Genomic DNA, 27,510 nt, shown 5'->3' on the forward strand with positions numbered 1-27,510 from the left:
GAAACAGAAGAGCATCTATCACTGAAGGGGAAGAGCAAGAATCCACAGAGAGCCCAGCCAGAGAGGTCTTGCGCGATCCATTGCACGGCGGCTGCTAAAAGGGGCTGGGCCCGGCTCTGCTCAGGGCTCTTGGTCCCAATCCAACACCCAAGAAGAACAGAAGACAAAGAGGACACCGGCATAAGGGGAGGGGGGGAGACGCTGGCCTTGAAATGTCCGGGGACTGACTGACCCCCGTGGAGTTTTAGTCTGCAAGCTGCTTGGGGCAGGAGCTTGTGGGTTCTGCTTACGCTGGAGGAAGTACAGCAAGAATATCGGCACGCATAACTGCAGAATAGATGTCCAGCGATGGCAGGCAAGCCCCAAACCCCGTCTTAGTGTTTCCATCATGGGCACACAGAGTCCCCGGGCGGGAGAGGCTGCAGTTGCCGCTCTCCTCTATGCCCCCTGCCTCCCCCGTCCTTCAGGACTTGCCTAACTCTGCTGCCCAAATCATTCTCTCTGGCTGCTCAGAGGAAGGAAGTGCGCAGCTTGGCCAACTTCTGCAAACAGAAGTCACGCTTCAAAAGTCCCAGTTGTTGCTGGGGAGGAGGCAGGCGAGAGAGAGAGAGAGAGAGAGAGAGAGAGAGAGAGAGAGAGAGAGAGAGAGAGAGAGAGAGAGGAGCCCTCCCTACAGGAGGAAGGGGTGGGGCAGAGGCTTGCTAGCCAGCCAGGGCAGCTCCTCCGCTCTGGAGAAAGGCGGAGGCCCTGCAGTGCTGCTGCTCCCTTGCCGGCTGGCAGGCTGCATTCAGAGGGAGGGGGCAAGCTAGCCCACTGACACACCTGCCTGGCTTCCTGGCCTTCCTTCAAACACGCAGGACTCTACGCTCAGTTCATAGGGAGCCACTCTGTTGAGTCCTGAAATGGCTCCGTAGCATGTCTGCAGGGAGCAGTGGGTCACGAGGGGGGCCAGCAAGCCACACTCCAGAGAGGAAAGGAACCTCAGAGGAGAACAAGGCAACCCTGCAGCAGAGTCTGGAAACCCCCCCCGACTCACGGCTCGCAGAAGGGGAAGCCCGAGAAATTATTACTAGTGGAATCCACAGCACAGGGCGCTGCCTTACCCTTGGTCCGCCTAGCTCCAAATTGTCCACATTGACTGGCTGCATCTTGCCAACCACTTAGGAAACCACCTTATACAGAGTCAGACCCTTGGCCAGTCTAGCTCAGGACTGTCTGCACTGACTGGCAGCAGCTCTCCAAGGTTGTAGGCAGCCGGTTTATCTCCCAGCCCTACCTGGAGGTTCTGCCAGGGACTAAACAGGGGGCCTTCGCCATACAAAGACGAGCTTCGGCCCTATCCCCTAAGGGGGAATCTCTTACCAGCAGGCAATGCTCACATGACACCCACCAAATGCATACCAAGGTGCACCCTGCTGAGCAACGGAGGCAACTCACACTCCCTGTCTTGCAAGGTTGTGCTGCACTCGTCCCTGAGCAGCCTGAAAGCCCTGCCAGACCTTCTCCCCTCTGGTTGCCCAGTGGTGCTGGAGGCCAGGATACGACCCCTTACTCATCTTTGCTTTTGCTTACAAAAGCGCCACTTCAAGAAGACTACCTGGCCTGTCTTTCCTTTCCTGCCTAACGGCTGGGACGAGAACACAAGATTGCCGACCTCCCAGAATCGGTCTGGACTGGAATCTCTGGGAATTAGCCCCCACAGAAAAGAATGAAATACAATCCTGCCGATTTTAATGGCTTGGTATTATGAAAAATATTGGGGGGGTGGGAGTCTCCAGGAATCACTTCGGTCAGAGTTGGCAACCCTTTGAGAAAAAGGTCCCAACCCCCAGGTCCCAGTCCTCCAGCCTTATTTTGTATTTCATGGGGAAGCTCAGCTCCTTTTTTAGTTGCTTTAGGTTAGGAGATTCTTAATGACACAGCTGGAGAATCAGTTGCTTTATATACACACACGCACACATGCACACACGTCCTCCGTCTCTCGTTGTTTTCTGGGCCGATTTCAGATTGGCCTCAGGAGACGTAAACCAGTCCTTCTAATGAGTCTGAAAGAACACGCATCTCTCTCTTCCAGGTAACCTCCTTTTTAAAACAAACACAGGATGACGACACCTAAATCTAGCCCCCAGCTGTGGGGCAAAGGAGAAGGATAACATGCATGCGTGCCCAGGAATCAGTGGGGTTCAAATCCGCACCCAGTCATGGAACTCCCCCGGGATGCCCTTGGGCTGCTCTCTCTCTCCCCCCACTCACCTACCTCACAGGGTTGTTGTGGGGAGAGAAGGGGGTCGGGCCCCATGCCATGCATGTGGCGCTGAGCTTCAGGGCAGGAAGCCATTGCCATGGGAAGAGACAGAGCCCTCCAGGCCCCCCACCCCACGCAGAAGAGGACCCCCCCCACACACCCACACCCTGCACACACCCACACCCGGCTACCTGGTTCTCCAGGGCCTTTTCCAGCTGCCGGTAGTCGTTCTTCCAGACCAAGTCGTGCAAAGGGAACCGGTCGCTGAGGCTGCTCATCCTGTGCACCCTCCTGGTCTCCCCTCCTGCAGGGGTGGGTGGGGTGGGGGGAGAATTTTGCAAGGGGGGCGTCCTATAGAGGCCACCCCCACTCCTGAGAAACCATGCCCCCTCCTCCCCCCTCAGATATGGGGGGTGGGGTGGGTTAAGGCACCTCAGGCCCCCTACCCAAGCTGCCCCCCTTCAGATATGGGGGGTTTAAGGCACCTCTCAACCCCCTACCCCAAACTGCCCCCCCCAATGTGAGCAGCCCCTGACTCCCCCAATGTGTCAGCCCCTCCCTCGTAGCTCTTGCCCCCCCCTGCCAGCCTGCCCCCCAGCCCCCCCCTTTCCTGACTGCCCCCACCTTTCAACTTTAACCCCGGCCAGGGAGCCCAGCACCACCGGCCTCTGGAGACCAGGGAGGGGGCCCGGGGAGGCGCAGGAGGGGAATCGCGGCCCGGCTCCCTCCCCACGCCCCGCGGGGCGGCCTCTGGGGCTGGCCCAGGACTCGGCGGTGACGCGACAGTGGCGACCGCTCCGGGCAACAACCACCCTGCCCTCGGCGGTTCTCTCGCGAAGCCTCCGGCGCCATGTTGGGTCCGGGCAGCCACTCCTCCCGTTTCCCGGATGGCGGCCATGATGGCTGAGGGCACCGCGGTCCCAGGCCGATGGGAGGCGGCCATCTTGGGAAAGGGCAGGCTGGGGTGTTTCCCCCCCCACTCCTCTCTTCTTCCTCCCCCCGCCCATCGAGCGCCGCCATTTTGAGAAAAGGCGCCTACATGTTGAAGAAGGGCGGCCTTTCCCTTTTCCTCCCCCACTGGGAAGTCGCCACACAGGTGACCCTCCAGACGCCAGGCTGGTTCAAACAAGTATTTTTTTTTAATGCAGCATTCATTATTTTTGCCTGTCTTTAAAAAAATCCAAAAAAATAGGTTACGTTTATTTTATTTTATTTTATTTTATTTGCCTTGACCTAAAATATGCGTTGGGGGTTTTTGTTTTGTTTTTTTGGACTTAAGCCTGTGGGGATAAAAATGTTTTTATTTTAAAACGATAGCGATAGAAGTCGCCAGGTTTGCGATAGCGATGGAAGAAACCAGGTTTGCCCTCCACAAACATGGCCGCGCCCTGTTTTGCCAGGCACCACGATGGCCGCCAGCGTCGTATGCAACCCCTAGAAGAGCAGCAGCGGCGGCGGCTGCGTACGTCGCGTGCGGGAGCGCCTTGGAGGATGGCGCCGCTGCGCCAGGAAAGGCGCGTCGCTGGCGTACGCATGCGCAGTGCTACTTCTCCGTGACTGGTGGCGCCGAGAGGGACCCGTTAGCCCGAGTGGCGACCCCCGGCCCGGCCTGGCTCGGCCATGTCCAAGCGGATGCGGAGCAGCGAGGTGTGCGCCGACTGCAGCGCTCCGGGTAAGACCCCTGGGGTCTTGGACGGCGGCGGTAGAGAGAAATCTTTCTTGGGGTGGGGACCCAGGCGTCCGAGGGACCCAGGCGTCCGGGGTGGAGGGGGGGCGCAACAGTTTTTCTCAGTGGAGCCCGCCCCTCTGCCCCTTCCCCCCCCCGGTTAGTATGCTTGCTGAGAAGGCAAAGGTGCCTCGGAGCGCGTGCAGAGTGCATGCTCCCCGCACAGAAGAGAGCGGGGCCTGTGGCTGGCGCGGAGTTAACGCCTTGTGGAGGCAGGAAAAGAGGATGGGGTGGGGGGGCTTGCAGGCCTTGGGGGCGGGGGCGGCCCTGCCTGCCCTGCGGGCAGAGCTCTGCGGGTGGGGGCTGCTTCCTTCCTGTTCCTCCGCTGTCCCAAGCAGGGCTCCTCCTCGGCATGATGGAGGAGGGAGGAAGCCCTTTCTTCTTCTTCTTCCTCTTCTGCTTCCTCTTCCTTCTCCACGTTTTAAAGCGGGTAACTTGGGGGCCTCCTCCAGCTCCCCCCGCCCCACTGAAATGCGAACCCTGCTGGTGGTGGGTTTCTTGCACAAACGGGCCTTGGAAACAAAACCTCTCCCAGAACCCGGTTCCTTGTCTTCCTGGCTGTCTGAGGGAGAAGCAGCAGCTTCAGGCCCCAAACAGGAAACAGGTTGCAGAAGGAACGTCCTGGCTGAGCTAATCGCGCAGGTGGCGAGGGGGGGGGGCAAGGAAACCCCCCAGCTTGGCCTTGGGGCTCCCCGAAGATGCAGAGGCGGCAGGAGCTGTGGGCTGCCTGCACTCCATTCTCCTTGCCCCCTTCTTTTTCTCCAGGCCCCGCCTGGCAACGATTGTGCCCCTGGCCTTGAAGCCACATGTGGCTACCTGTAGCTCCCCTTTGCCTGCTGTCCGAGACCGCCTGCCTGCCTGCTGGAGTGGGCCGTGGGGTGCGTGTTGCCCCTGTTGACTTCTGGGTACCATTCAGGCGGCTGGCTGGGGTCTCCAAGGGAAGCCTTCGGTAGCTCGGGCTCAGTCTCTTTTCCAAGCGTGCCTATGTTGCATTTCCAGTCAGAGAGCTCAAGCTGACTGGTGCACAACTATAAGAAACCAGCAAAATCACAAGATAAAATGCAGTGCTGCAGAAATCTAGGGCGTTTTTGTATAGAGGGGAAGGAGTGTCCATAAAATCATGCATGGTGTGTGGAGAGAGATTCTTCTGCCTCTCTCACAACACTAGGACTAGGCAGGGGTCATCCCATGAAAGTGGTGGCCAGGAAATTATTTGTTTATTTATTTATTCGATTTCTATACTGCCCTTCCAAAAATGGCTCAGGGCGGTTTACACAAAGAAATAACAAACAAATAAACAAAACAAATAAACAAACAAATAAGATGGCTCCCTGTCCCCAAAGGGCTCGTGATCTAAAAAGAAGCATAAGATAGACCCCCAGCAACAGCCACTGGAGGGATGCTGTGCTGGGGGTGGAGAGGGCCAGTTACTCTCCCCCTGCTCAGTAAAGAGAATCACCACATTAAAAGGTGCCTCTTTGCCCAGTTAGCAGGCGTTTTAGGACCAACAAAAGGAAATACTTTTTCAGACGACACATAATTACATTGTGGAACTCTCTGCCCCAGGATGCAGTGATGGCCACCAGCTTGGATGACTTTATGTGGTAGAGATGTGCATGGACCGGTTCGGAGGCCCTTTTACGGGAAATAGGCAGGTGGCAGGGTGTGTGAGATGATGGTCCAGCCACCTCTGGGGGCCTGATCATTTTCCTCTGCTGTCCTTTAGACTTTTCAAGCAGTGCCCCTTTTGCTCTAAGTACCTAGAGTTTTGATTAGCAAATTGACTGTTTTCTTCCGGCGTCACCTACAGGCCTCTCGCCGCTTGCCTGTGAGTGAACTTCCTATTTTGCTCTGCTTGCCCCAAGAGCACAGCCTGTGATTCAAGGCCAAATTTGTCTTGATATTTATCATGCTTCCTGTTTTGAGTTACCCTCACGTGGCTCTGAAAGCTCGCTTCGCAGTGTGCGCTGGGTGTCTCCTCTGCAGTCAGTATCAATCCCGGTTCCTTCCTTGCTTCATGTTGTGTGCATTGGTTTTTGAAATGAGCCCTAAACAAAGAATGCGGCTTGCGTGTGCGGGAGCTCAGATGGCCGATCATGTCCGGCCCGGCCAAGGGCAGTCTGGCCATCTCGTTAGCAGACCCCGTCGCTAGGCGCCTGCCTCTTTGCTGCTTCTGTCTGCTCTGCTCAAGGTGCCCCCCCCCCCGTGTTCTCTTCCAGACCCATGCTGGGCGTCCATCAACAGGGGGGTCCTGATCTGTGATGAGTGCTGTAGCGTCCATCGGAGCCTGGGCCGCCACATCTCCCAAGTCCGGCACCTGAAGCACACCCCGTGGCCCCCGACGCTGCTGCAGGTACGGTCTGCCCGTTCCGTCCCGCCTTGCCGTTGGCCTCCAGACTTGCTGTCCACGCCAGCAGCGTCCGGATCGAACTCTCTGAATGGAGGCCGACAAATGGCCTGACTCTGGCCTGTATGTTCGTGTATATGTGTGTGTGTGTGTTCGGTGCGATGTGAAACGGAAAGCTGTGGGAAATGGTGAAGAGCAGCGATACAAGGTGAAACGAGCGGCAGCGTTAAAACAGAACTGGCAAACATTACCAAAGGTGTGAGTAAATTAGAAGGTGCCGGGAAGACACGGGGAGCAGCAGCAGGAGGCGAGCGGAGCTTGGGCCCTTTCTCTCTTCAGCACCCGCCATGCTTGCCAAGGCAGGGGCACCTGGAGAAGGGTTTCAGAAGAGCCCCCCGGAGTACAGGCAGGGAGGAAGGCGGCCAGCCTTGGACCCAGGCCCCAAGCTGCACAGGGCTTTACGGGGAAGCACCAGCAGCTGGGAGCTGTGCTTGGAAATGGATTGGCTGCCAGCAGCCTGTTCTGCAGCAGAGAAGGCAGTGTGGGAAGGGAAATGGCCTCCTCATATAGTGGCGCTGTGCGTTAATGTTTTCTTTCTTAAAACTTGGTGTATTTGAGAATGTTCTGTAATGTCCCCGGTGCCTCTGTGCAGAATCGGGGAGGAGGGTTTGCAAACAGTAGTGTGTGCCTCCACTACCCCCATAGAAATGTAGGATGCTGCCTCCTACTGAGTCAGACCCTCGGTCCGTCTAGTTCCGTGCTGTCTACTCTGACTGGCAGCAGCTCTCCAAGGTTTCCGGCTGGGCCTTTTTCCAGCCCTACCTGGAGATGCTGCCAGGGGTTGAACGAGGAACCTTCTGCAAGTGAAGCAGAGGCTCTTCCACTGAGCTAGAGCCAGCATGGTGTAGTGGTTAGAGTGCTGGACTAGGACCGGGGAGACCCGAGTTCAAATCCCCATTCAGCCAGGAGACTAGCTGGGTGACTCTGGGCCAGTCACTTCTCTCTCAGCCTGACTTACTTCACACAGTTGTAGTGAGGAGAAACTTAAGTATGTAGTACACCGCTCTGGGTTCCTTGGAGGAAGAGTGGGATATAAAATGTAAAAAAAAAAAATTTTTTTTTTTTTAAGGAACTTCCTGAGTTGACTGTATTTTAAATTGATTTGAGGATTGGGTGCATCTCCCCCCACCCCCCGCCCCCGGCATGTGAATTCACATGGCAGGACAGAAACTTCAAACACTTCCTCAGTTAGGTTTTGGAACTGCTGCTGCAGTGAAAAAAATATCCTGCCCCAGAGCAGACTGCATGGTGGTCTCCATTCAGAGAGTTTGCGTTGGACATGGGTCGAATGAGCTGCATTGGAGTGAAGTTCCGGTCATCAGTCCGTGGCCTTTGCAGGGCGGAGTTGATGCTTTGAAGTGGACAACTTCCCTGCATTGAGCCCAAAATGCAGAGCCTGCACTTGTGTTGTGGTGTTGAAGAGTTTAAAGAATAGTTTGGCACCTCAGGAATGTGTCTGCAAAGATTTGTACCCTCCAGTTCCCGCAGATTTGTACTTAGATGTGATGGATTCTCCTGTCGTTGAGCATCTGCTTCAGCTGTTTTTGAAACCGGCTTTCTGTCCAAAGTCACAGTGCCCAGCCTGCAGAACCCTGAGGCTGTTCAGGGCCGGCAATGGGGCGATTCCCACCCCAGCTGTGCATCTGCTTTGGACAATAAGAAAACGGAGACTCCAACGCTTGTGTGTGTTCTGCTTTGTTTTTGTTTTTTTCCTGCAGATGGTGGAGACGTTGTACAATAACGGTGCTAACTCCATATGGGAACATTCGTTGCTAGACCCTGCGTCGGTGATGAGTGGGCGACGCAAAGCAAACCCCCAGGACAAAGTGCAGTAAGTGGAACCACTGGGACATTGTTTCCCTGGGGGCCCCAGGGGCTGAAGCACTGCTGTCTTGAACAGGCCGTGACAAAAGCAGCAACAGATGTGGGTAAACCTGACCCAGCCTCCTGCTTCAGCAAGCCAGCAGAGAGTCCTGCTGGCAGATGTGACTACAACGCTTTGTTCTGGGAGCCAGTGGGAGTGGGGTAGCGGGGTGGGCAGGCTACTAGGGGCTTACATGATCAACTTGCCTGGCATGAAACTCAATGTCTGACTCCAGAATGAAGTTTTGCCCTTGGGGTGGCTCTGGACTGAACGACGTCTGACTGTTTGTTTCAAATTCAGCATGCGGCATTCAAGCCACCTTCCTTATATCCTGGGTCACCCTGCCCGCAGTTCTAGGAATTGGGGATGGGGCCGTATCTGAGTGGTATCAGAGCCCCCGCTCTGCCTGCAGAAGGACCGAGGCTCAGTCCTCTGCAGTGTCTCCAGGTAGGGCTAGGAAAGACCCCTCTCTTCCTGGAATGCTGGATCGCTGCTGCCAGCCCGAGTAGACAGTGCTGCATTAGAAGGACCTCAGGGTCCCAACGCAGTCGACTCCTCGGTGCCTATATGGAGGGTGCTTGCAAGGACCCCGAGTCTCCCAACTGCAAACGACTTCCCTGTCCTCTGTGGCCGGTCAGCCCCATTTCTCCAAGGCAGAGATTATGTGTCCTTGAGGAAGGGTGGAGAACTGGCGGGGAGGAAGAGGACGCAGAGGGTGGTGGGAAGAGCCAGGCCACTGAAGTGCTGGAAGGCTAGTGCCAGCCAGTCAAACGGCCCAGCTGACTTGAGGCCTGATCCAGGAGGTGACGGGGTGTCCCTGGCAGGTAGGTCAGAGCGTGCAGGGAGCAGCCAGATGTTGGCCTGTGCGCGCGTGAGTGTGACTTGCTGGGTCCTCTAAAAATGGCACAGATCTCATATCCTGAAATGGTGGCCCAGTAACGTGTTCTGCTGGACTGCCTGGGATGAGTAGGGAGAGAGCTGCTGGGTTACGCAGAGCCAGAAACAAAGGCAGGGAGTGACCCTGTTTGTGAGAACTGCTGTTTCTGGGCTTGCTCTTCTCTTTCTGTGGCATTCCGTGAGGGGCTCGGTTTTTGCTCCTGCTGGTTGCCAGGCTAGCAGACTTTGCTCCTGACATGCCTCCGTGTGTTTGAGTGAAATCTTGTGCCCCAGTCAGTGTTCCCTCTAAGGTGTGTGTGTGTCTGCACACTCACACAGGTTTTTATGTCTCCTCAGTTAGTTTTAGATCCCGCTCAGGTTGAATCCGGAAGGCCCTACTCTGAATGCACATAGTGCACACACACTGCCTTGATACTGCTGCCCAGAACGAAACTCATTCTGCACACAGCTTTAAAAAACTACAGAGTACACTGGTCTCAGTCCCTCTCTTCTGCTCCTTCTTGTAGCCCCAACAAAGCGGAATTCATCAGAGCAAAATACCAGATGCTGGCCTTTGTTCATCGCTTGCCATGTCGGGATGACGACAGCGTGACTGCCAAAGACCTCAGTAAGGTAAGGGGAGAGCCTGTGGCTGTGGGCCATTCTGGGCTAAGGGGACAAGGGTTCGACTCAGTAGGAAGCAGCTCCTTAACGCTCGTATGAAGGCAACAGCGGTAAGAACAGCACTGCTGGATCAGGCCCAAGGAGGTCCCTCTAGTCCAGCACTCTGTTTCCCCACAGTGGCCCACCAACTGCCTCTGGGAAGCCCACCAGCAGGAGAGGAGGGCATGCCCTCTCTGCTGCTGCTGCTCTGCTGCAACTGGGATTCAGAGGCGTGCTTCCTCTGAACGCTAAGGTAGCCTATAGCCCTCAAGATTCGTAGCCACGGATAGACCTGTCCGCCATGGATTTGTCTGAGCCCAACTAAAAGCCATCCAAGCTGTTGGCCATCACCACATCCTGTGGCATTAATCCATAGATTAATGATGCTCTGTGTGGAAAAAATACTTCCTTTTGTTGGTCCTAAATGTCCTGGCCATCAGTTTCATGGGATGAACCCTGGTCCTAGTGTTGCGAGAGAGAGAGAAATAATTCTCTACACACCATGCATCATTTTATAGACCTCTTTCATGTCTTCCTAAGGAAGGATAACCCTTCTCTGTCGTGCTTCCCCAGCATTTCTTGCCGTGTGTAACTAGTAGTCACCTAGCTAGTGGCCAGTGAATGTCATAAATGAATTTACGAATGGCACAAAGGTCCTTCCCTTGCCTGTCCTGAACCTGCTAACTTATCAGGTGACCCTGAGTGCTGACGTCATGGAGAGAGGGAGTAATGTTTCTCTTTCTCTGCACTGTTTCGTTTTCTGAACCTCTTCTACCTCCTTCTGTCATCCCCTTTTCCTGAGCTATAAAGCTGCTGTTGTTCCTGAGACCCCTGAGAGAACCTCCGCAGGGTTTGCAGGCAGCCAGAGTGCAAATGAATCGAGTGTTTTGCAAAGTGTGGGCCCTGTGAAAAGGAGGGAGGGGGTTGAGCCGCCTGGGACTGATGCAGTGACGCCTGGCTGGAGATGGGAGAGAAATGGGTGCTGGGAACTTGGTGGCTCTTCAGAGGGAGGTTTCTCACCTGTGGCGAGGGAGGCCTCCTCTGCAGAAGCCCAAGGATTTGCAGGCTGGCTTGGTTTTGGAATTGCCTCCTCTGCTTGGTTTCAGCAACTCCATTCCAGCGTCAGGACTGGCAACCTGGAGACCTGTCTGCGGCTGCTGTCCCTCGGCGCTCAGGCCAACTTCTTCCACCCCGTAAGGGAACGCCGCCTTTTACTAGCTGGGCGCGAGTCCGTTTTTAGAGTGTGCAGTCATCCTTTCGGGCTTGTCGGTGGGGGCCTTCTCCCAGCCAACACATGTTAAACCTCTTTGTAGGAGAAAGGGAACACCCCGCTTCATGTGGCTGCCAAGACCGGCCAGATTTTACAAGCGGAATTGCTGGCAGTGTACGGGGCTGATCCTGGCACGCAGGACTCCAGTGGGAAGACTCCAGTCGACTATGCAAAGTGAGCTACTCCTCTTATTCTGGGTGTCCCCCCCCCGCCCCATCTACACACACACACACACACACCCTCCCCACGGTGCACAGTAAGAGTGCCTCTGGTCGTCTGCTGGCTAGGCTGGGTGACTCCTCCTGTGAGTCTTAAATGTCACTGTGGAATGGTGCAGGGACAACTTTCTCAGCGTCTCTCTTTCCCCATCTCCCCCTGGAGCTCCAGTGACCTCCAGAGATGGGGGTCGGAGGGCAGCTCGAGTCTCTCCCTGGCTCCCTGGCAGTCCTCCAGCCCTTCCCGGCCAGAGAGCCTGGCAGCGGATGTCCCTCTCCCTACGGCCAGGTCGAGGGGCAGGCTCCCAGCCAAGGAGGCTTCCCCAGTGCCCTCGCTCTTGCTGTGCCACATGGGGGTGAATTCTCCTCATTAGCCTCTCCATGGGGCTGCCCTTGTCTTCAGCCGGGACGCTTCAGCTAGAGCAGGCCTGCTCAACTTGGCCCCCACCAGCTGTTTTTGGACTACAGCTCCCATGATCCCCAGCCACAGTGGCCAGTATGGGAGTTGTAGGCCAGCCTCTGCCGGTGGGCTGAAGTTGAGAGCAGCCCTGAGCTAGGGCAGCATGGCGCCACGTGACGTGCCTGCTGGCCTGCTTCCAGCTGACCCAGTCGCAGCTGCATTGGTGGCCAGTTTGCTTCGGGGTGTGGCTCCAGGTACTGTGAAGCCTCGGAGGGTGCCCCCTCTTCTAAAGCCCCGCTCCAGCTCCTTGTAAGACAAAGGGGCCCAAAGAGCCTGCAGGCAGCCTCTTCCACTGAAGCCTGCCATTTCCCCTCCCCTCTCTCGGCCGCCTGTTGGGGCCAGCACGGTATAGAGGTCAGAGCGTTGGGCTGGGGCCGGGGAGACCCGAGTTCAAATCCCCCTTCAGCCGTGACACCCACTGGGTGACTCTGGGCCAGTCGCTTCTCTCTCGGCCTGGCCCACCCCATGGGGTTGCTGTGGTGCACCACTCTGGGCTCCTTGGAGGAAGAGCAGGATAGACCTGTGGAAACAAAAGAGGAAAAGATAAAATGCTCCTCTCCTGTTTGGTGTTGGGTCTCGCTGGCTAGTGAGATTATTTTGTTGCCCCATTCGCTCGGCCTTTTTGTTGGCTTTATCGCTCACTTGTCGTACACCGTCCCAAGCTGTAGAAAGGCAGCAAGTGCACGCTTTTAATAGGAACAGAGTCTCACCCTGCTTTCTCCCCCTAGGCAGGGAGGGCACCACGAGCTGGCAGAGCGCCTCGTGGAAATCCAGTACGAGCTGACGGACAGGCTGGCGTTCTACCTTTGTGGCAGGAAACCCGGTGAGTGCTCAGCTGGGGCTCAGAGGGTGAGCTGTGAGCAGGCTACTCAGGGCCACTTTTTGTCTGCCTTGTGGCCTGAGATGGGCTGCGTGGGCATCAGCGGGCCCAGTGGCCACCAGCCCCTGCCTCCCCCTTGCCCCGTGTCTCCACATCTTGGAAGACTGAACACAGGGCTGTGCAACTTTGGCCATCCTGCATATGTCGGCCCACAACTCCCATCATACCTTTTGGCAGGGCTGCAGAAATCCACTAGTCTACTAGTCTGTGACGAGTGGAAAAATGATACCTGGCGAGTGAGAAAAGTCTTGATGAGCAGTGTACAACCTAGCTTGATGAATAACCTATTTTGTCTGGCTGATAAACTGAGCCAGCATTTCTTCACCCCTGCCTTTTGGCCACTGTGGCTGGGGATTATGGGAGTTGTAGTCCCAAAGCAGCTGGAGGGCTCAGGTGGCACAGCCCCTGACTGGACGGAGGGTGAACCTGGCTCTGTGGGGAGGTCTGCACAGTGGGGAGTGGCTCTCACACGGGAGGGTTTTTTTAATCAAAGTGGCCCTGCTTCAAAAACGGAGGAGCCTTCTGAGACGCAGCCTCGGCCTCGGCAGCCCTCCTAACGCGCTCTTGCAACTTCCGTTTCAGATCACAAAACCGGGCAGCATTTCATTATACCTCAAATGGCAGACAGGTAAGAGGGCTGAGGAAGCCCTGGGAATGTTTTGATCATGCCGTTTCCCAGATCAGGGGCCTTCTGAAGCAAGAAGGCATTTGGTTTTGTTCTTTGATGGTGAAAAATGATGGTGAAAAATGATGCCCCTGTGGGCTGTGATGTTGCCCCCCCCCTTTAAGCCTCTCCCGGGGGGTCTTCTGTGAACTGCTTGGACTGGCACTTAGTCTTTCCCGCTGGATGGGGTGGATCCAAAAGAGGGCCACACAGCTTTGGCCTGCCAGAACTACAGCCCCCATCATCCCCAGCCATGGGGGCCAATAGTCTGGGATGATGGGAGCTGTAGTCTTAACTTCTGCAGGAGGGTGAAACCATGCAGTCCTGATCTAAAATCTGCCAGTAGCTTAGGTACAGAGCACAGACTGATCATAACCAGCAATGTATTTCCCCCCTTCCTGCTGTACATGGGAATCCAGACGGCTGTAAGTATGCTTCTGTGCCTTTTGCATTCTCTGTGTGTATGTGTTGACAAGTACACGTGCTTGATTTATTTGGGTGCTGACTCTGCAGCAGAAATGGCCTTTGTGGCAGCCTGCGATGACCACGGAAAGCCAGTTGTAAAACAAGGATGCAGCTAATTGAATGCCCCCCCGCCCCGCCTCGACACAGTCCAAAGCTACTTCAAGGTGGTTCTTGTGCTGCAGTGGGTTCTGGTTGATCGGACCTAGTGTGGGAGCAGCTTATGGGTCCCTCCCCAAGGTCCCCTCCTTGTTCTGACCCCAGCCCTTACAGTCTACATTTCTCTGGAGCTTCAGAAGACGCCTCGAGCAGAATGGGCTGGGCTCCTCTCTGCCAAGCAGTCCCGTGTGGGGACAGCAGGCTTCAGGCCGTGGCCCAAGGGCGGCTCCAAAGAGATCTAATCCTTTGGCGGCAAGGCAGCCACGCTTGGGATAGCGCTGGGAGACTGGGAGGGTAATGGGGCAGGCTTTCTTGAATGGATTCCACAATGGTGTGGGGAACGAGAGTTGTAAGATACAGGGCTGGGGTGGACTGCAGCAAAGCTGCACCTGTTGCAAGGGCCAGGGGGTTCCTGAAGAAGTGGGGCATAAGCGGTGGGGGGTTACAACAGTGTGCTGGAATGTGGTAAGCTGTTCCGAGAACTTGATGGTCAAGGAATTGGAGATAAGCCGAACAGACAGGAACATAGGAAGCTGCCATCTGTTGAGTCAGACCATTGGTCTATCTAGCTCAGGATTGTCTTCACAGACTGGCAGCGGCTTCTCCAAGGTTGCAGGCAGGAATCTCTCTCAGCCCTCTCTTGGAGATGCTGCCAGGGAAGGAACTTGGGACCTAGATGCTCTTCCCAGAGCGGCTCCATCCCTTGAGGGGAATCTCTTGCAGTGCTCACACTTCTAGTCTCCCATTCATATGCAAACCAGGGCAGACCCTGCTTAGGTAAGGGGACAAGTCATGCTGGCGACCACAAGACCAGCTCTTCTCTCCAAGATAAATTGTGACTGTGTGTATTCTGGGACAAAAGAAAACCCAATGCTGCCATTGTGCTAACTTCGTACTTTGCGTTGCTCTGCTTCCTAGATGGATGTTTAAAATTTTTTTTTAAATCCAGTCTTGTAGATATCATGACTGCCTTTTGTTTTCATAGCAGTTTAGATGTGTCGGAGCTGGCCAAGGCAGCGAAGAAGAAGCTTCAGTCGGTGAGTGGAGGTGGTGGTGGTGGTGTTACTCTGCTCCCCACTTGCATGTCCTGACTGTCGCCTGAGACGTTTCTGGGAGAAGGTTCAGCCCAAGAGGGATGTATAGAGGGGAGGTAATGGGGATAAAGGCATGAGCGTTGCGGTCTCGGCTTCTCTGGCCTTTTTGAAAGCATTTTTAATATCCTAGTTGCAGAGAGTTCTGAAGTTAGTGAGGTCAGTGGCGCAGCAAGGTTGGATTGGGCCCTGGGGCCAGAAGGAAGAGTGAGTCCCCAGGCCCCTTGGGTTGGGCTGCTTGGGCCTGATCCGGCAGAGCTGCTGCTATGCAAGACAGGACAACTCAGCCAGGTGTGTTTTCCTCCATTTCAGCTGAACAATCGCTTGTTTGAAGAACTTGCCATGGATGTCTACGACGAGGTGGACAGGCGGGAGACGGACGCAGGTGTGTTCTCCTCCTTATGAGGCTGTTGCCCACAGCAGGCCCAGGAGAGAGGCTGCTGTGTGTTCAGGGGGCCGCCGATAGTCACACCCTGCAAGGGCAGGCAGGGGCTTACTGACCTGGGCGTACTTGCTTACCTGGGGCCTCTTATGGCCAACCTTGTGTCAGGACCAGTGTTCCTTGTAACAGGGATTCCCAGATGATGTTGACTACAACTCCCAGCATTCCCAGCTGAAATGGCCTTTGGTTTAGGATTCTGGGAGTTGTAGGCAACAACATCTGGGAATCCCCGTTAGAAGGAACACTGGTCAAGACTGCCTCCTCGCACGCTGCTGAGCCCATCTCCTGACGTCGTCACACTGTGGGAACGTTGCTCACTTTACCACTCATGGTGAGCAACGCCATAAAGGAGGGCTTCTCAGACTTGGGTCCCCAGAGGTTTCTGGACTTCAACTCCCATAATCACTTGCTAGTCTCGTGGCTAACAGTGACCAGCAAGGTACCTCTGGGAAGCCCACAAGTAGAACGTGGAGCCTACATGCCCTCCCCTGCAGCTTGTCCCCAGTGCCTGGTGTCCTGGAGTAAACTGCCTTTGAACACGGAGGTTCAATTCACTTACTGTGGCTCATAGGAATCTAGAGGTCTTCTTCCCTCCTCTGTGAATCTCCATGAATTTTGATATACAGCCTTCTCGGTGGTGGCCCCTAGGTTGTGGAATTCTCTGCCTTTCAGAGTAGAGATTCGCACTTGGGTCACCAGATTCTGTTGGGCTGCAGGTTCCATCCCCCCCAGCCACAGTGGCCTTTAAAGGCCATCCTGAATCTCCTGCCCATCAGTTTCAAGGCGTGACTCCGAATTTTAGTGTTATGGGAGAGGAAGGAAAGTGTCTCCCTCTCTGTGTATTTGGTGGCTCTTAATATGGGGCCAAAGAGGCACAAGGCTTAATTTGGGGCAGAGCTCAGTCCCAGCAGCTCTCTGGTTGGCAAACGTGAATTAATGCACAAGAGGATGCCACTGAGGATGTGCAGAGCGCCTTTCCTTCCACTGCCAAGTCATGCCTGCCACCTCCCCTGCACCCGGGATATGTCTGAAGGCATCAGCCGGTGGGCCACTTCCGAGGCTCTGGGCATCTTTCTCCAGAAACATGACGGCATGACCAGCCCTGACTTTGTCTCCTTGAAACAGTGTGGCTTGCCACTCAGAATCACAGCACCCTGGTCACAGAGACAACAGTCGTCCCCTTCCTCCCCGTCAATCCAGAATACTCCTCGACAAGGAATCAGGTACGTTGCCCTGGGAACTCCCCCCGCAGCTCTACTAATTGGGGATTGCGGGGGCATAAGCCTTCCCGATGCCCAGGTGGCCAGACCTGTTTCCCCATCCTAGCTAAAGCAGTCGGGTGGCTCTGATCTGCCTTCCCCTGGATGGGCGACTCCTTGACTTGGGAGCCCAGCATTGTGTGTGTGTGTGGGGGGGGGGTGCCTTGTGGTCTACCTTCTTTCCCTGCCAGCTGCTTCCAGCTTCCCTGCCAGTTTGTGCTGCTGCTCTGCTTCTTTCAGGGGAGGCAGAAACTGGCCCGGTTTAACGCCCACGAGTTTGCGACGCTCGTCATAGACATCCTCGGGGATGCCAAGCGGAGGCAGCAAGGGAATCCCATCTCCAGTTCCAAAGGTGAGCCTCGTTCTGAATTGCTGGCTGAGGTTTCGGCCCGCTCCACGAGGTCATGGGGGGTGGGGTGGGGGGCTGGCTCCGTGCGCCGACAATGAGGGAGGCTCGCCTGTCATGTACGTGGGACGGGACCTTCTCAGTCGTGGCCCCCAGACTTTGGAATGCTCTCCCGGTGAGCTTCCATCCTCCAATCTCCATTACATTTTTGAGAAAGCAAATGAAATCTTGGCTTTTTACCCAGGCTTCTGAATGAGCGTTTTGTTTGCTGCTGCTTTGTATCTTATTGGTTATATTATATGTGTTTTTAAATTTTTAAATTAGATTTGTATTTTTATACACAAATATATAAGGGGTATTTTTACCCCTGCTAACTGGGCGAAGAAGCACCTTTTTAACATGGTGATTCTCTTTAACAAGGGGAGAGTAACTGGCCCTCTCCACCCCCAGCACAGGACCTCCAGTGACTGTTGCAGGTGTTTATCTTATGTTTCTTTTTAGACTGTGAGCCCTTTGGGGACAGGGATCCATCTTATTTATTTATTGTTTCTCTATGTAAATCACTTTGGAACCTTTTGTTGAGAAGCAGTATATTTGCTCCACTTTAATTCCTATTGTGCAGTTTGTATGGTTTTATATTGTGTTAAATGTTTTGTAAAGTGCCTTGAGATTATTTTAATGAAAGGCAATATAAAAAATTTAACAGTAAATAAAATCTCTGCCCTCTGAGTTGTGGGCAGCTTTAATTGTTCCAGCATTTGGCCGCTGGAGATCAGAATGGATGGCCCTAACCCTTTTCAAGCCTCACTCTCTTGTTTCTGGGTTTACATCACGGTGCTGGCTTTGAGACTGACAGTCCCCAGCGGTCTGGGGTCTCAGTCCCAGGTAGTTCTTCTGCCTCAGGAGGGCTCTGTGCCAGCTAAAAAGAAGAGCGGGGTGGTTTGGGGTTACATCGTCTTGGATGCTGGCCATTTCTAATCAACCCGGACTGGGAAGCCTGAGAGGAAACAACCGGCCCCCCACTCCCATTTGCCCATTACCTCCAGTTTGCCTTCGACCTCTCGGTGGTGCTTATTTCTCGGGGAACTTGTCCTCTGTCTGGCGGGGGGGACGACATGTGGTGAACGGATCTCCGCAATGTGGTGGTTTCTGCTTGCTTCTGCAGAAAACGTAGAACTGATCCTGAAATCGATTGGCAGCCAGCACAGTACGGAGAGTCAGGAGAACGACCAGCCTGACTACGACAGCGTCGCCTCGGACGAAGAGGTGGATCTGGAATTGGGCTCCGCCAAGGCACTTCGGCAGAAGGTAGCCTGTGCAGATCCGGAGAGTGGCGAGGCCGGGCGAGGCTTTGCTGGGTAGCTCCAGCCTCCGGGCCCTCAGGGGCCACTCCCGGTGGCTGGCTGTGCGAACTGCATGCTGCCTGAACACCTGGGCCCAGGACCGTCTCCTGCAAGCCCAGCACTCTGTCCTCCTCCTCTGGAAAAAGATGGGCAGAGCTCGCCTGGTTCCCTCGCAAGGCTTTTTCGGTCCTGGAAGGGCAGTTGGGATAGCTTGGCTCCCTTGTGACCCCAGTCCGGAAGGAGCCTGGCTTTGGCAGACCAAGAGGTGGTGCCGTTCCAGCCCCTCTCAAGAGTATGGTGGCGGAGAGGAGGACAGGCACTGCGGCTTGCCTAAAGACCAACAAGCCATTCCTGCTTGCCCCAGGCGAGCGGCAGATGGCGCCCCTGCCTGATCATAACGGCTCTCTTGCTGGGGCATGCAAGCTTTGCACTGATCCTCTTTCACTCTTGTTTTTTGCTGATCTGTGAGCTAACCAGCTTTCCTTGTGAAAATAGGAACGTGGAACCTTCTGCATGCATGCAAGTAGGCAGGTGCTCTTTCAGTCAGCTATGGTCTCATCCCCTAAAGGGGAATATCTTACAGTGCTCACACATGTAGTCTCCCATCCAAATGCAAACCAGGGTGGACCCTGCTTAGCAAAGGGGACAAGTCGTGCTTGCTAGCACAAGGCCAGCTCTCCTCCCTGTGCTCTCTAAATCTGGCTACGGAAAAGCACTGAACATCGCAGAGGAGAAGAGGGGGAGATCAGCCCAGTCGCAGATGGAGCATGGCCGCGCAGCGGGGGTGGGGCCACGTCACGGCCTGGCTGATGTGGGGATTGGGGTTAGCAAGGCGGGGTGCCAGTTCTGCTTTGAGCAGCACCCATTGAAGCCACCCCCAAAGTCTTGGTGTCCTGCTTCTGAAAGGTTGCCGACCCCTGCTCTGAGGGGAAAGGCTTCCTTTCTTTGCTTTCTTCCTGGTTGCATCAGGCATCTTTCTAGGAGAGGCATTCCCATCTCTCTCATACAAGGAGTAATGCCTCTTCTAAACTGGTACTTGCTGTTCCTAGTTTTTTTAACAACTTGCATTAAAATGTTGAAAAAGCAACAAGTCTGTGGTCCAGTTATTCGGGGGAACCTTTTGACCAAAATGTTTTGCATTGGTTAACCAGATTAATTGACTAAATACGCCAGCTGGCCTATGTGGGTACATAAAAGCAGTAGCGGTGGGAATAAACACCATGCCCAAGGTATTCTTTTTACCCTTTTTGTGGGCTTCTAGCTCTGAAACTGGACCAGAGACCATCCAAGAACCAATGGACCAGGAATCCCAGCCTAACATCGAACATTCAGCCTATGCTGCCGCTGGGGCTCCAAGCTGTGACACGTGAATCCGCGTGGGTTGAACCCATGCTCCATTATGTTGTTGAAGCTGGGAGCTGTGGTTCACTGTGGCTTCCAAACCAGGATATTGGTCCAGCATGTGATCTTGCCGTCCCAGGGGCAAAGTGGCAGATGGTCTGAGAAGATGAGGATGTGACTTTGCTGAAGCTAAGCAGGTCCAAGTCAGGCCAGTGCCTGGATGGGAGACCCCCGGAGAACCCACCCCATATATATGCACAGCTTTGAGTTCCATGATGGAAGGCAGGCAGGATAGAAATGCAATTTTTAAATCAATGTGGGGTGGGAAATCTCTCTGTTCAGAATATTTTTGAGCAGTTGGGAGAACCTTTCTTTGGGGTGCTTGCACACTGCCCAGCGAGGCACCCATGTTTGTTTACCAAGTAGAAATCAAGCCTCCTCTGTTGCTTCTAGGCTCCGGGAAAGGTGGCTGTCCCTTGTGTGCGTGTCTGTAAAAGGGGTTTCCTCTCTTCCCCCTTGCAGAGCCTGGACTCCGACTTGTCTGACGGCCCCATCACAGCCCAGGAGTACCTCCAGGTGAAAAATGCCCTGGTGGCTTCCGAGGCGAAAATCCAGCAGCTTATGAAGGTGAACATCAACTTGGGCGATGAACTGAGGATCATGCAGAAGAAGGTAGCACAAGAGAGGAGGAGGAGGAGAGAGCGAGCTGAGCTGAGCGTGCCTTCGAAAAAAGGCCCCACTCCCCCCCCCGTCCGTACCCCAAGTAGTAGCACCCCTCCCACTACTGAGCCTGGGGCGTGATCCAGAGGGAAGCTCTCCTGCAGAAGCCCTCCCACAAGCCCCGGTCCCAATTCAGCGGAGCTTGTGCAGGAGAGCCCTTGCCTGTCCCTCTGGAGGGCCCTGAAGTTGCCCTGCTGCCCCTAACCCCAGGCCTCCCCCTCAGCAAGGTGCTGTTGCTGACGCGAGGGCGTTCCAGGGCATCTGTTGGGAATGGGCTTCTTGTCTGCTCCCCTTCTCCGCCGCCCTCTGCTCCCCTCTGCTTGGCAGGTGCTTGCCTCACTTCCTCTTCCACTTCCTGCTTCGTCGCATTTCCCTCCTGGGGTTTGGCGCCCGCGGTCTGCTTTCAAGGAGGGTTGCTGAAGCAGCCGTGTGCTAGGCAGGAAGTCTGCCCGGCCTGGAACTGGCTGGGTTCTGTTTGCAGCTCTGCTCGGGGAGCTGGTTCAGCCCCTGCCCCCTTGCAATGGGTGCCTCCAAGCACCGGGCCTGCAGAGGCGGATGGCTTTGTTTCCGCAGGCTGGCCTTTACAAGGGAGATGCCGCCCTCCTGAAATCCCTGCGCATAGCCCTCCAACCAGAAGGTGCCTTTTAAAAAGCGGCCCAGAGGCACACCTCCGAGGTCTTGCACTTGCTTGTGACGCGCGGGGTGGGGGCATGATCCACGTCCCCACTGCTGAATGCTTCCTTCCAGCTTCAGACGCTGCAGAGCGAGAACAGCAGGCTCCGCAGGCAGGCCACCAGTAACGCCGACCAGGCCCCGGCTGGCTCGGAGTACGCAGATGGGAGTAGCCACTCCTCCCCCTCCTCCTTAAAGTGGCGTCCTTCCCTCCGGAGCTGCAGGCCCATGTCCATGTACGAGACCGGATCAGCCCAGAAGCCTTACCTGCCTGTGGGCGAGGTCCCCTACCCTGAAGAGAACATCACGTCACGTCTGCAGCCCTTGAGCCCCTACGTAAGTAAAAGGGCCACCTGCTTGCTCGCCTGCTCGCCTGCTTGCTTGCTTGCTTGCTTGCTCGCTCGCTCGCTCGCTCGCTCGCTGCTCCTGCCTCCCCTCTCTTCAACCCTGCATATGGCTGTCTGCTGCTCAGAGCAGTCCCACTGGTAGAGCGGTCTCCCTGTGCTGTCCGAACCCGTCTGCCTGCAGGAATTCTTGCCAAGGGCAGTGGCTGGGCATTTGGCTGGAAAGGGAGCAGGGCTGGTTAGGGCTGTCAAAGCGCTCGCCTTATTCGAGTAACAGCAAAAAGATGCAGTTCTAAGAATTGCCTGAACTTTGTTTTTGTAGAATTCTAGTAGGCAAGGTTTCTATAAACGGAAGGATCCGCAGAGCACTCTTCTCCCTTACTCTGAAGCGTCAGGGTCAACTTACTGTTGCAAAGCTTTTTCAATGACCTCTTTTTAATGTGCAATAAAAGTTTAAAAACCTTCAAAAGTTTAAAACTTAAAAACTAAACCACAGATGTAACACAGCAGCAGACGTTTGGCTGTAAGACATCAGTGCTATACAAAGGTGGCTGAGTTGTGTCCTTACAACTTAGAGTTGTAAAACTAAAGCCCAAATGACAGCAACGGTTAAAAAACCAGGTGTCGGTTTGTCACGGCCGTTCTGCCAGGCAGGCCTGGGGCCCCTTCTGCAAGCATGATCTGCCTCCTGGCTTCAGGAGAATACCTACCTGGCTGTGGCAAGAGCATAAAGAACAAACCATCCACTGACCCGCCTGCTAGCCTTGGCTGTGGAGCTTGTTGCTCTGCTGGGCTGCTTTGTTTTAACCTGAACGTTGTGGGAGAGCCACGCGTGTGAAGTGTAATGTGGACCGGGAGCTCCCTGGCTTCTGCACGCTCCCCTCCTGCAGGGCACAGAAGCCTTGCGTGGAGCCCCAAAGGCGTGCTTGTGTGTGGGCCTGTGTGAGTTCACACACGGGGCGTGTTTCCCGCAAGATCGCTGGCATGAGTGCTCAGGCTTCCGAGGAAGCCGCTCCGAGAGCCAGCCAGCCAGCCTGCCTTCATGTCTGCGACTAGTCTCTTGTCCCTGGTCAAGTTCTCCTGACGCCACGGGGATCCTCCAGCTGCTCACTCGCCCCCCGAGAGGTGTCGTGTTGGGGTAGCCACCAAGCCCGACAGGTCTGACTTCCCGTTCCAGCCGTGGCAGGCAGCCTTGGCAACCTCACCCGCTGTTGTGGGACTGCCGCTCCCATCATCCCCAGCCGCAGTGGCCGGGAAGGGTGGGAGTTGGCGTCCCACAACCACAGGAGAGCCACGGCTGCCTCCCGCTGCATCGCCTCCTCGCTGAAGCACAGAGTGCCTTTGGGGTCACTGAGGGGGAGGTTCACTCCGGGGTGTGGGGTGGGCGGGTGTCGGCCAGGAATTCACACTCCCGCTTCGGCACGCTCTCCCTCTGCCGTGCACACGGCCTCTTGGGCACTGTTGAGTGGTGTTAATGCACTTCTGTGTTGGGCACGGGGGGCTGGCGGTGGGGGTGTTTCCCCCCCTGCCCCAGAGTCTTTCTCTCTTCCTTGTTTCTAGATTGGGGGGAGAGGCTTGGTGCCAGCCTCTTCTTCGTCCCTGCCCTCCTTCCCTTCCATGCTTTCCTGGTCAAGAGATGAAAACTCGCCAAGGGTGAAGTACTCCTTCCCTGGAAGAGCCTCTCTCCTCTTCCTGCTAGCAGAGCTGTCCCCACGCCCTGCGCCTCCCTGCACGCCTCTGCCCTCCTCTCCTCTCCTCTCCTCTCCCCCCTGAGGGCACGTCCCTTCTTCTGCCTCTAATTCTGCAGCATCTCAGCCAGGCGGGGGAGGCCGGTCCAGGTCTCCTGGCCATCTCCTGGGTGTGGCGGGCAGCTGCTCAGCCAGGGCTTCTGACTCCCAGCAGCCTGTCAGGTGGCTAACTGGAGCCCAGAACTCTCTGCCATCCGTGGCTAGCCTTGTGCGAATGGCTGCTCTCTCCGCCTCGGTTTTCCTCGCCTGTAAAATAGGAGCCTGATCTCTTCAGTAGCTGTGGCTGGTGCCAGTCTTATATCTTCATGTAGATTGCGGGCCTTTGTGGAGCAGAGAACCACCATATTTATGGTTCTCCCCCACCCCGCGGGCTTTGAGCAGGTTTTGTTGAAAAGTGGTGCCTAAATATTTGTAGGAGCATTGGTCACCATTGGCCAGGGGTCCTTGCAGCGCTGCTGCCCAGTTGCAGTTTTCTGTTGGAGTCTCTTTTCTGCAGCAACTCAGGTGCAGATTTGAGCTTGTCTACACAGGGTGTCCCAGCATGCGAGGCTCAGAGGGTGCTGGTGGCAATGGACTCTGGGCCCTGATCTGCCGTTTGGCACCTGCCAGGTCTGTGCAAGGAGCTCGGGACTCTGGTGGAAAGCAGGTCCTGCAAGCCTGCTGTCTGCCCGCTTCTGATCTATGCCACTAATTTATTTAATTATTTGACATATTTTTATGCCGCCCCAAACCTACGTCTCTGGGCAGTTTACAACAAAGCCAACAACAGAAAAAGTTAAAACATTAGTTAAAATAAATAACAGAAGAATTATAAACATTAGTTAAAACAAAATAAACAATGCAGGGGAAAAAATAAAGCATTACAACCATTTAACATTTTACAACAATATTTTAAAACTGTGTTAACACTCCTAAAACAATATTTAATTTAACTTCTGGGTGAATAGATGTGTCATTAAAGACTTTGAAATAGTTGTCGGAGATGGGGAGGCTCTTATTTTGGCGGGGATCGCGTTCCAAAGCTTTGGGGCAGCCGCGGAGAGGGCCCGAGTCCTCTAATGCCACTGATTTCACAGTCTGCATGCCTGCCTCCCTCCCTCCCTCTCTCTCTCTTCCCGCCACTTGATGGGCAAAGTGCTCTGAGGCACCCACTGCCGCCTTCTGCCACTAACATCTCTTCTGGAAGCAGCTCTAACTGTTCTTCACTGGGTGGGCTGGAGAAGGGGGTCACTGCGCACCTGGGGGACCTTTGTAGGGGGTACTTGTTTGGGGATGAAGGGTGTGGGAAGGAAGGTGCCCGGAGACCTCCCGAGGGAGCAGCTTGATACACTGAAGCTGTGCCAGCGTGGTTTGTTCCTTGGTTTTGTCCTTAAAACGTCACCCTTGCTTTCCTTAGAGGTAATCCAAGTGGTTTGCCATAAAAAATAAATGAATGTGACTGTCCCAGTTCCAGCACAGCGTCCCTCCCAGTGGATTTGGCTGGTGTGTTTTTGGACCGCAAGACCTTTGGGGCAGAGAACCCTCTTCCCTTCTCTTCTGCTGCCTAAACCGCTTTGAGGATGTTCTGTTGAAAAGTGGCCTAGAAATCTACACAATAACCATACATTAAACACAATAAACTAACATATTGAAAGGCATTTCTGGAGAACTGGCAGAACCGCCTGCTTCTCCCAAATACGTAAGAAGAGCCCCACTGGATCAGGCCCAAGGAGGCCCCTCTAGTCCAGCATGTGTCCTTAGGGCAGCCTGGCGGTGATCAGAGGAGAGGCCTCCAGCGGAGTGGATGGACGACCCGCTGGTCTCCTGGCGCAGACCTCTCCACCGAATGCAAGGGACCAGTACTTACGCCTGCCTTTCTCTTTCTCTCTCCCACTCCTTCCTCTCGCTTTTCCTTCCAGGCATCCAGGCTGGAGAAGCAGAGCAGCATGCCTGAGGGCGACTACGACAACGCAGTCTCCGCGCTGGTGCTGGATGAGACGGGGTACGTGCCTTGAAGAGTCGGGGGAGGAGTTACCGTTGATAGAAATTGAATGAATGAATGAAAGCTGGGTCCAGATGCAGAGTCGTACCATTGCGGGGCCAGTTGGCCACCCGGGGGGCTGGCTTGGGTCTCTGGGGTACCAGGACCCTCTCTGGGCCCCAGAGCCCTGCCCCCTGTCAGCTGATTCATCGGGGCGGACAGGGGTTGCCTGAGGAAGGCGCATGTCGGAGCCCCTGGCAGAAGGCCTTGTGGGTATGGGCTAGTCAACACGCAGAACCCCCAGAGGATGCTGGGAGCGGTGAGGGTGGCCTGAGGCCCAAGGGATCCGTGAGTGGGGGTCAGGGGCATCTCTTTCTGCATCCTGGCCTTGCCAGCATCCCCCAAAGCCAGGCGTCTGGAAGGGGGGCCTTTGCAGGAGCCCCCTCCTTGCTTGCCTGCAGGAGGCCACCATTCCCACACACACACACCCCGTGATCAGAGAACCCTCTCCCCTTCTCTTCTGCTGCCTAAACCGCTTTGAGGACTTTCTGTTGAAATGTGGCCTAGGAATAATCTACATCATCATAACCCTAAATTAAACACAACAAATGGAAAGGCAGGTAGCATTTCCAGCGGTAGGGATACTTGCGTGTGTCTCCAGAGGCCTCTGACGAGCCTGCTCGCTCTCTCTGGGGGCAGGCCCCACAGGAAGGCAAGGCAGCGCAGCGCCCTCTTCCAGCAGGGGGAAAGGCCCAGCCTCCCCGAGGGCAAGGACCCCGAGGCCCTCCCCAGTGGCAGCCTGCCCAGCACGGAGGACGTCATCCGGAAGACGGAGCAGATCACCAAGAACATCCAGGAGCTCCTTCGGGCGGCTCAGGAGAACAAGCACGACAGGTGAGCGGTGGGGGCCGGGCTGGCAGCCCCAGGGGGGGTTCCCGGGACCCCAAGGGCCCTCCCCGTCAGCCTTGGAGTCGTTGGAGCCGGGCCGTGTCCAGATCAGTCTGCCCACCTCTTGTCCGCATGGCTCGGCTTTGGGTGAGGCATGGCTGGTGTGGCTCCCTTGGCTGTCCCGGGCAGCCCGCAAGTGCTCGTTTGTGGGGGCTCCCCAAAGGCTGGGGGCCTGGAGCTTCATCCCCCCCCCCAACCCTGCTGGCTGCCTCTAAAGCTGGGGGGCCTGGTGCGCCCCATGTCTCTCTGGGCACCCCCCTCCTGCGTCTTTGACTGTGTTCCACCCAGTCTGGGGAGCTTGGGGGGTGCCAGGGTTTCCAGGGGCCGAGGGCAGTCTGAGCAGGCCCACGGATGGCCCAGGCTTAGCTCCCTGCCTCAGTGGCCCAGCTCTGTCCCTCGTGCTCTGGGGGCCTTGCATTCCAAAACACCCACCCCTTTTCTCTCTCTCTCTTTCTCTCTCTCTCTTTCCTGTCTTTCTCCTCTGGGCAACCAGGCCGGCAGGGCGTGCCAGCGGGCCCAAAGTCCGGCGTAGCCTGGGCTGTCTCCGCCCCCTGGTCCCGTGGGCGGAGCGAGCCTCCCTGCAGCCTCTGAGCCCCCAGCCGCCCGACCCCACCTCCTGGTACTCTGGCCTCTGCCCCTGCCTCCCAGGCACGGTGCCCCTTTCCTCTTTTTCTCCCTGGGTGTGTCCCCTCCTCCTCCTCCTCCCTCCTTCCCTCCCCACAAGCATTGGGTGGTCAGCGCTTATGCAAGGAAGGCAGTGGGGTGGCCCGGGGCCCTCCGCTCCCCATCAGCCTGGAGGGTGGGCGGGCGGGTTTGCTAGGAGCCCGGGTTTCCCGGGCAGTGGAGAGGGGGCCGGTCTCTGTCCACCGGGGTCTTCCCTCTGGTTGCCCAAACACTTCACAGCAGTCAGGGGTGCCACCAGGGAGGGGCAAGAAGAGCAGGGGCAAGGAGGGGAGGGCTGCTTGCTTTTTACGTCGGGTAGTGCCTGCCTGTCTGCCTCTCCTTGCCACGACTCCAGACTCCTTGGGGGGCTTGTTCTGCCCCACTGTGCCGGCAAGCCCTGCATCCAGGCAGTGACGCCCCCTGGGCCAGAGCGGAGGCACAAGAGTTAAAGGCATGGCCGTTTTGATCTTGGGGATGGTTCGGGACCTTCCTCCTCTCAATGGGCAGCCCCAACCCAAAGAGACCTGCTGTGGGTCTGTTTGCCTGTGGGGCATTGAGGAAGGTGCAGGGGGCCCCAGCCCCCCTTGGCCTGGCCAGAGTACAGCCGTCTGGACCACCCTCCACTTCCTCCTCCAGTCTTCCTACAACAGGGATTCCCCAATGCTGTCGACGACAATGCCCAGCATCCTTATCCAAAGGCCACTGCAGTTGGGGATGCTGGGAGTTGTAGTCACCGACCACA

At 55.8% G+C, this 27,510-nt stretch overlaps 2 protein-coding genes across 14 annotated transcripts in view; one reads left to right on the forward strand and one right to left on the reverse strand.

Moving 5' to 3' along the window:
- The window catches only part of ANKRD13A (ankyrin repeat domain 13A), a 32,785-nt gene extending 29,603 nt beyond the window's left edge, over positions 1-3,182 (reverse strand). For 5 of the 9 annotated variants that reach the window (XM_053279930.1, XM_053279929.1, XM_053279937.1 and 2 more), the window contains exons 1-2: positions 2,870-3,182; positions 2,437-2,549 (exon numbers count right to left, since the gene is read on the reverse strand). In XM_053279930.1, the coding sequence (XP_053135905.1) occupies positions 2,437-2,549; positions 2,870-3,143 (387 nt within the window). In that variant the 5' untranslated portion in view covers positions 3,144-3,182. Of the gene's footprint in view, positions 1-2,436; positions 2,597-2,869 lie in introns of those variants that run through there. The other 4 variants (XM_053279933.1, XM_053279934.1, XM_053279932.1 and 1 more) reach the window with 3 other exon arrangements.
- Positions 3,183-3,282: 100 nt separating this feature from the next.
- The window catches only part of GIT2 (GIT ArfGAP 2), a 30,165-nt gene continuing 5,937 nt past the window's right edge, over positions 3,283-27,510 (forward strand). Inside the window, exons 1-19 of one of the 5 annotated variants that reach the window (XM_053279925.1) lie at positions 3,298-3,341; positions 3,646-3,917; positions 6,191-6,324; positions 8,097-8,209; positions 9,646-9,751; positions 10,888-10,974; positions 11,095-11,225; positions 12,455-12,549; positions 13,189-13,234; positions 14,877-14,928; positions 15,295-15,367; positions 16,550-16,647; positions 16,924-17,035; positions 18,195-18,337; positions 20,236-20,385; positions 21,181-21,441; positions 23,010-23,102; positions 25,096-25,178; positions 25,857-26,051. In XM_053279925.1, the coding sequence (XP_053135900.1) occupies positions 3,866-3,917; positions 6,191-6,324; positions 8,097-8,209; positions 9,646-9,751; positions 10,888-10,974; positions 11,095-11,225; positions 12,455-12,549; positions 13,189-13,234; positions 14,877-14,928; positions 15,295-15,367; positions 16,550-16,647; positions 16,924-17,035; positions 18,195-18,337; positions 20,236-20,385; positions 21,181-21,441; positions 23,010-23,102; positions 25,096-25,178; positions 25,857-26,051 (2,024 nt within the window). In that variant the 5' untranslated portion in view covers positions 3,298-3,341; positions 3,646-3,865. Of the gene's footprint in view, positions 3,918-6,190; positions 6,325-8,096; positions 8,210-9,645; positions 9,752-10,887; positions 10,975-11,094; positions 11,226-12,454; positions 12,550-13,188; positions 13,235-14,876; positions 14,929-15,294; positions 15,368-16,549; positions 16,648-16,923; positions 17,036-18,194; positions 18,338-20,235; positions 20,386-21,180; positions 21,442-23,009; positions 23,103-25,095; positions 25,179-25,856; positions 26,052-27,510 lie in introns of all 5 variants that reach the window. The other 4 variants (XM_053279924.1, XM_053279927.1, XM_053279926.1 and 1 more) reach the window with 4 other exon arrangements.

This window comes from Hemicordylus capensis, chromosome 15 (genome assembly GCF_027244095.1).
Source record: "Hemicordylus capensis ecotype Gifberg chromosome 15, rHemCap1.1.pri, whole genome shotgun sequence".
Taxonomy (NCBI): Eukaryota; Metazoa; Chordata; class Lepidosauria; order Squamata; family Cordylidae; genus Hemicordylus; species Hemicordylus capensis.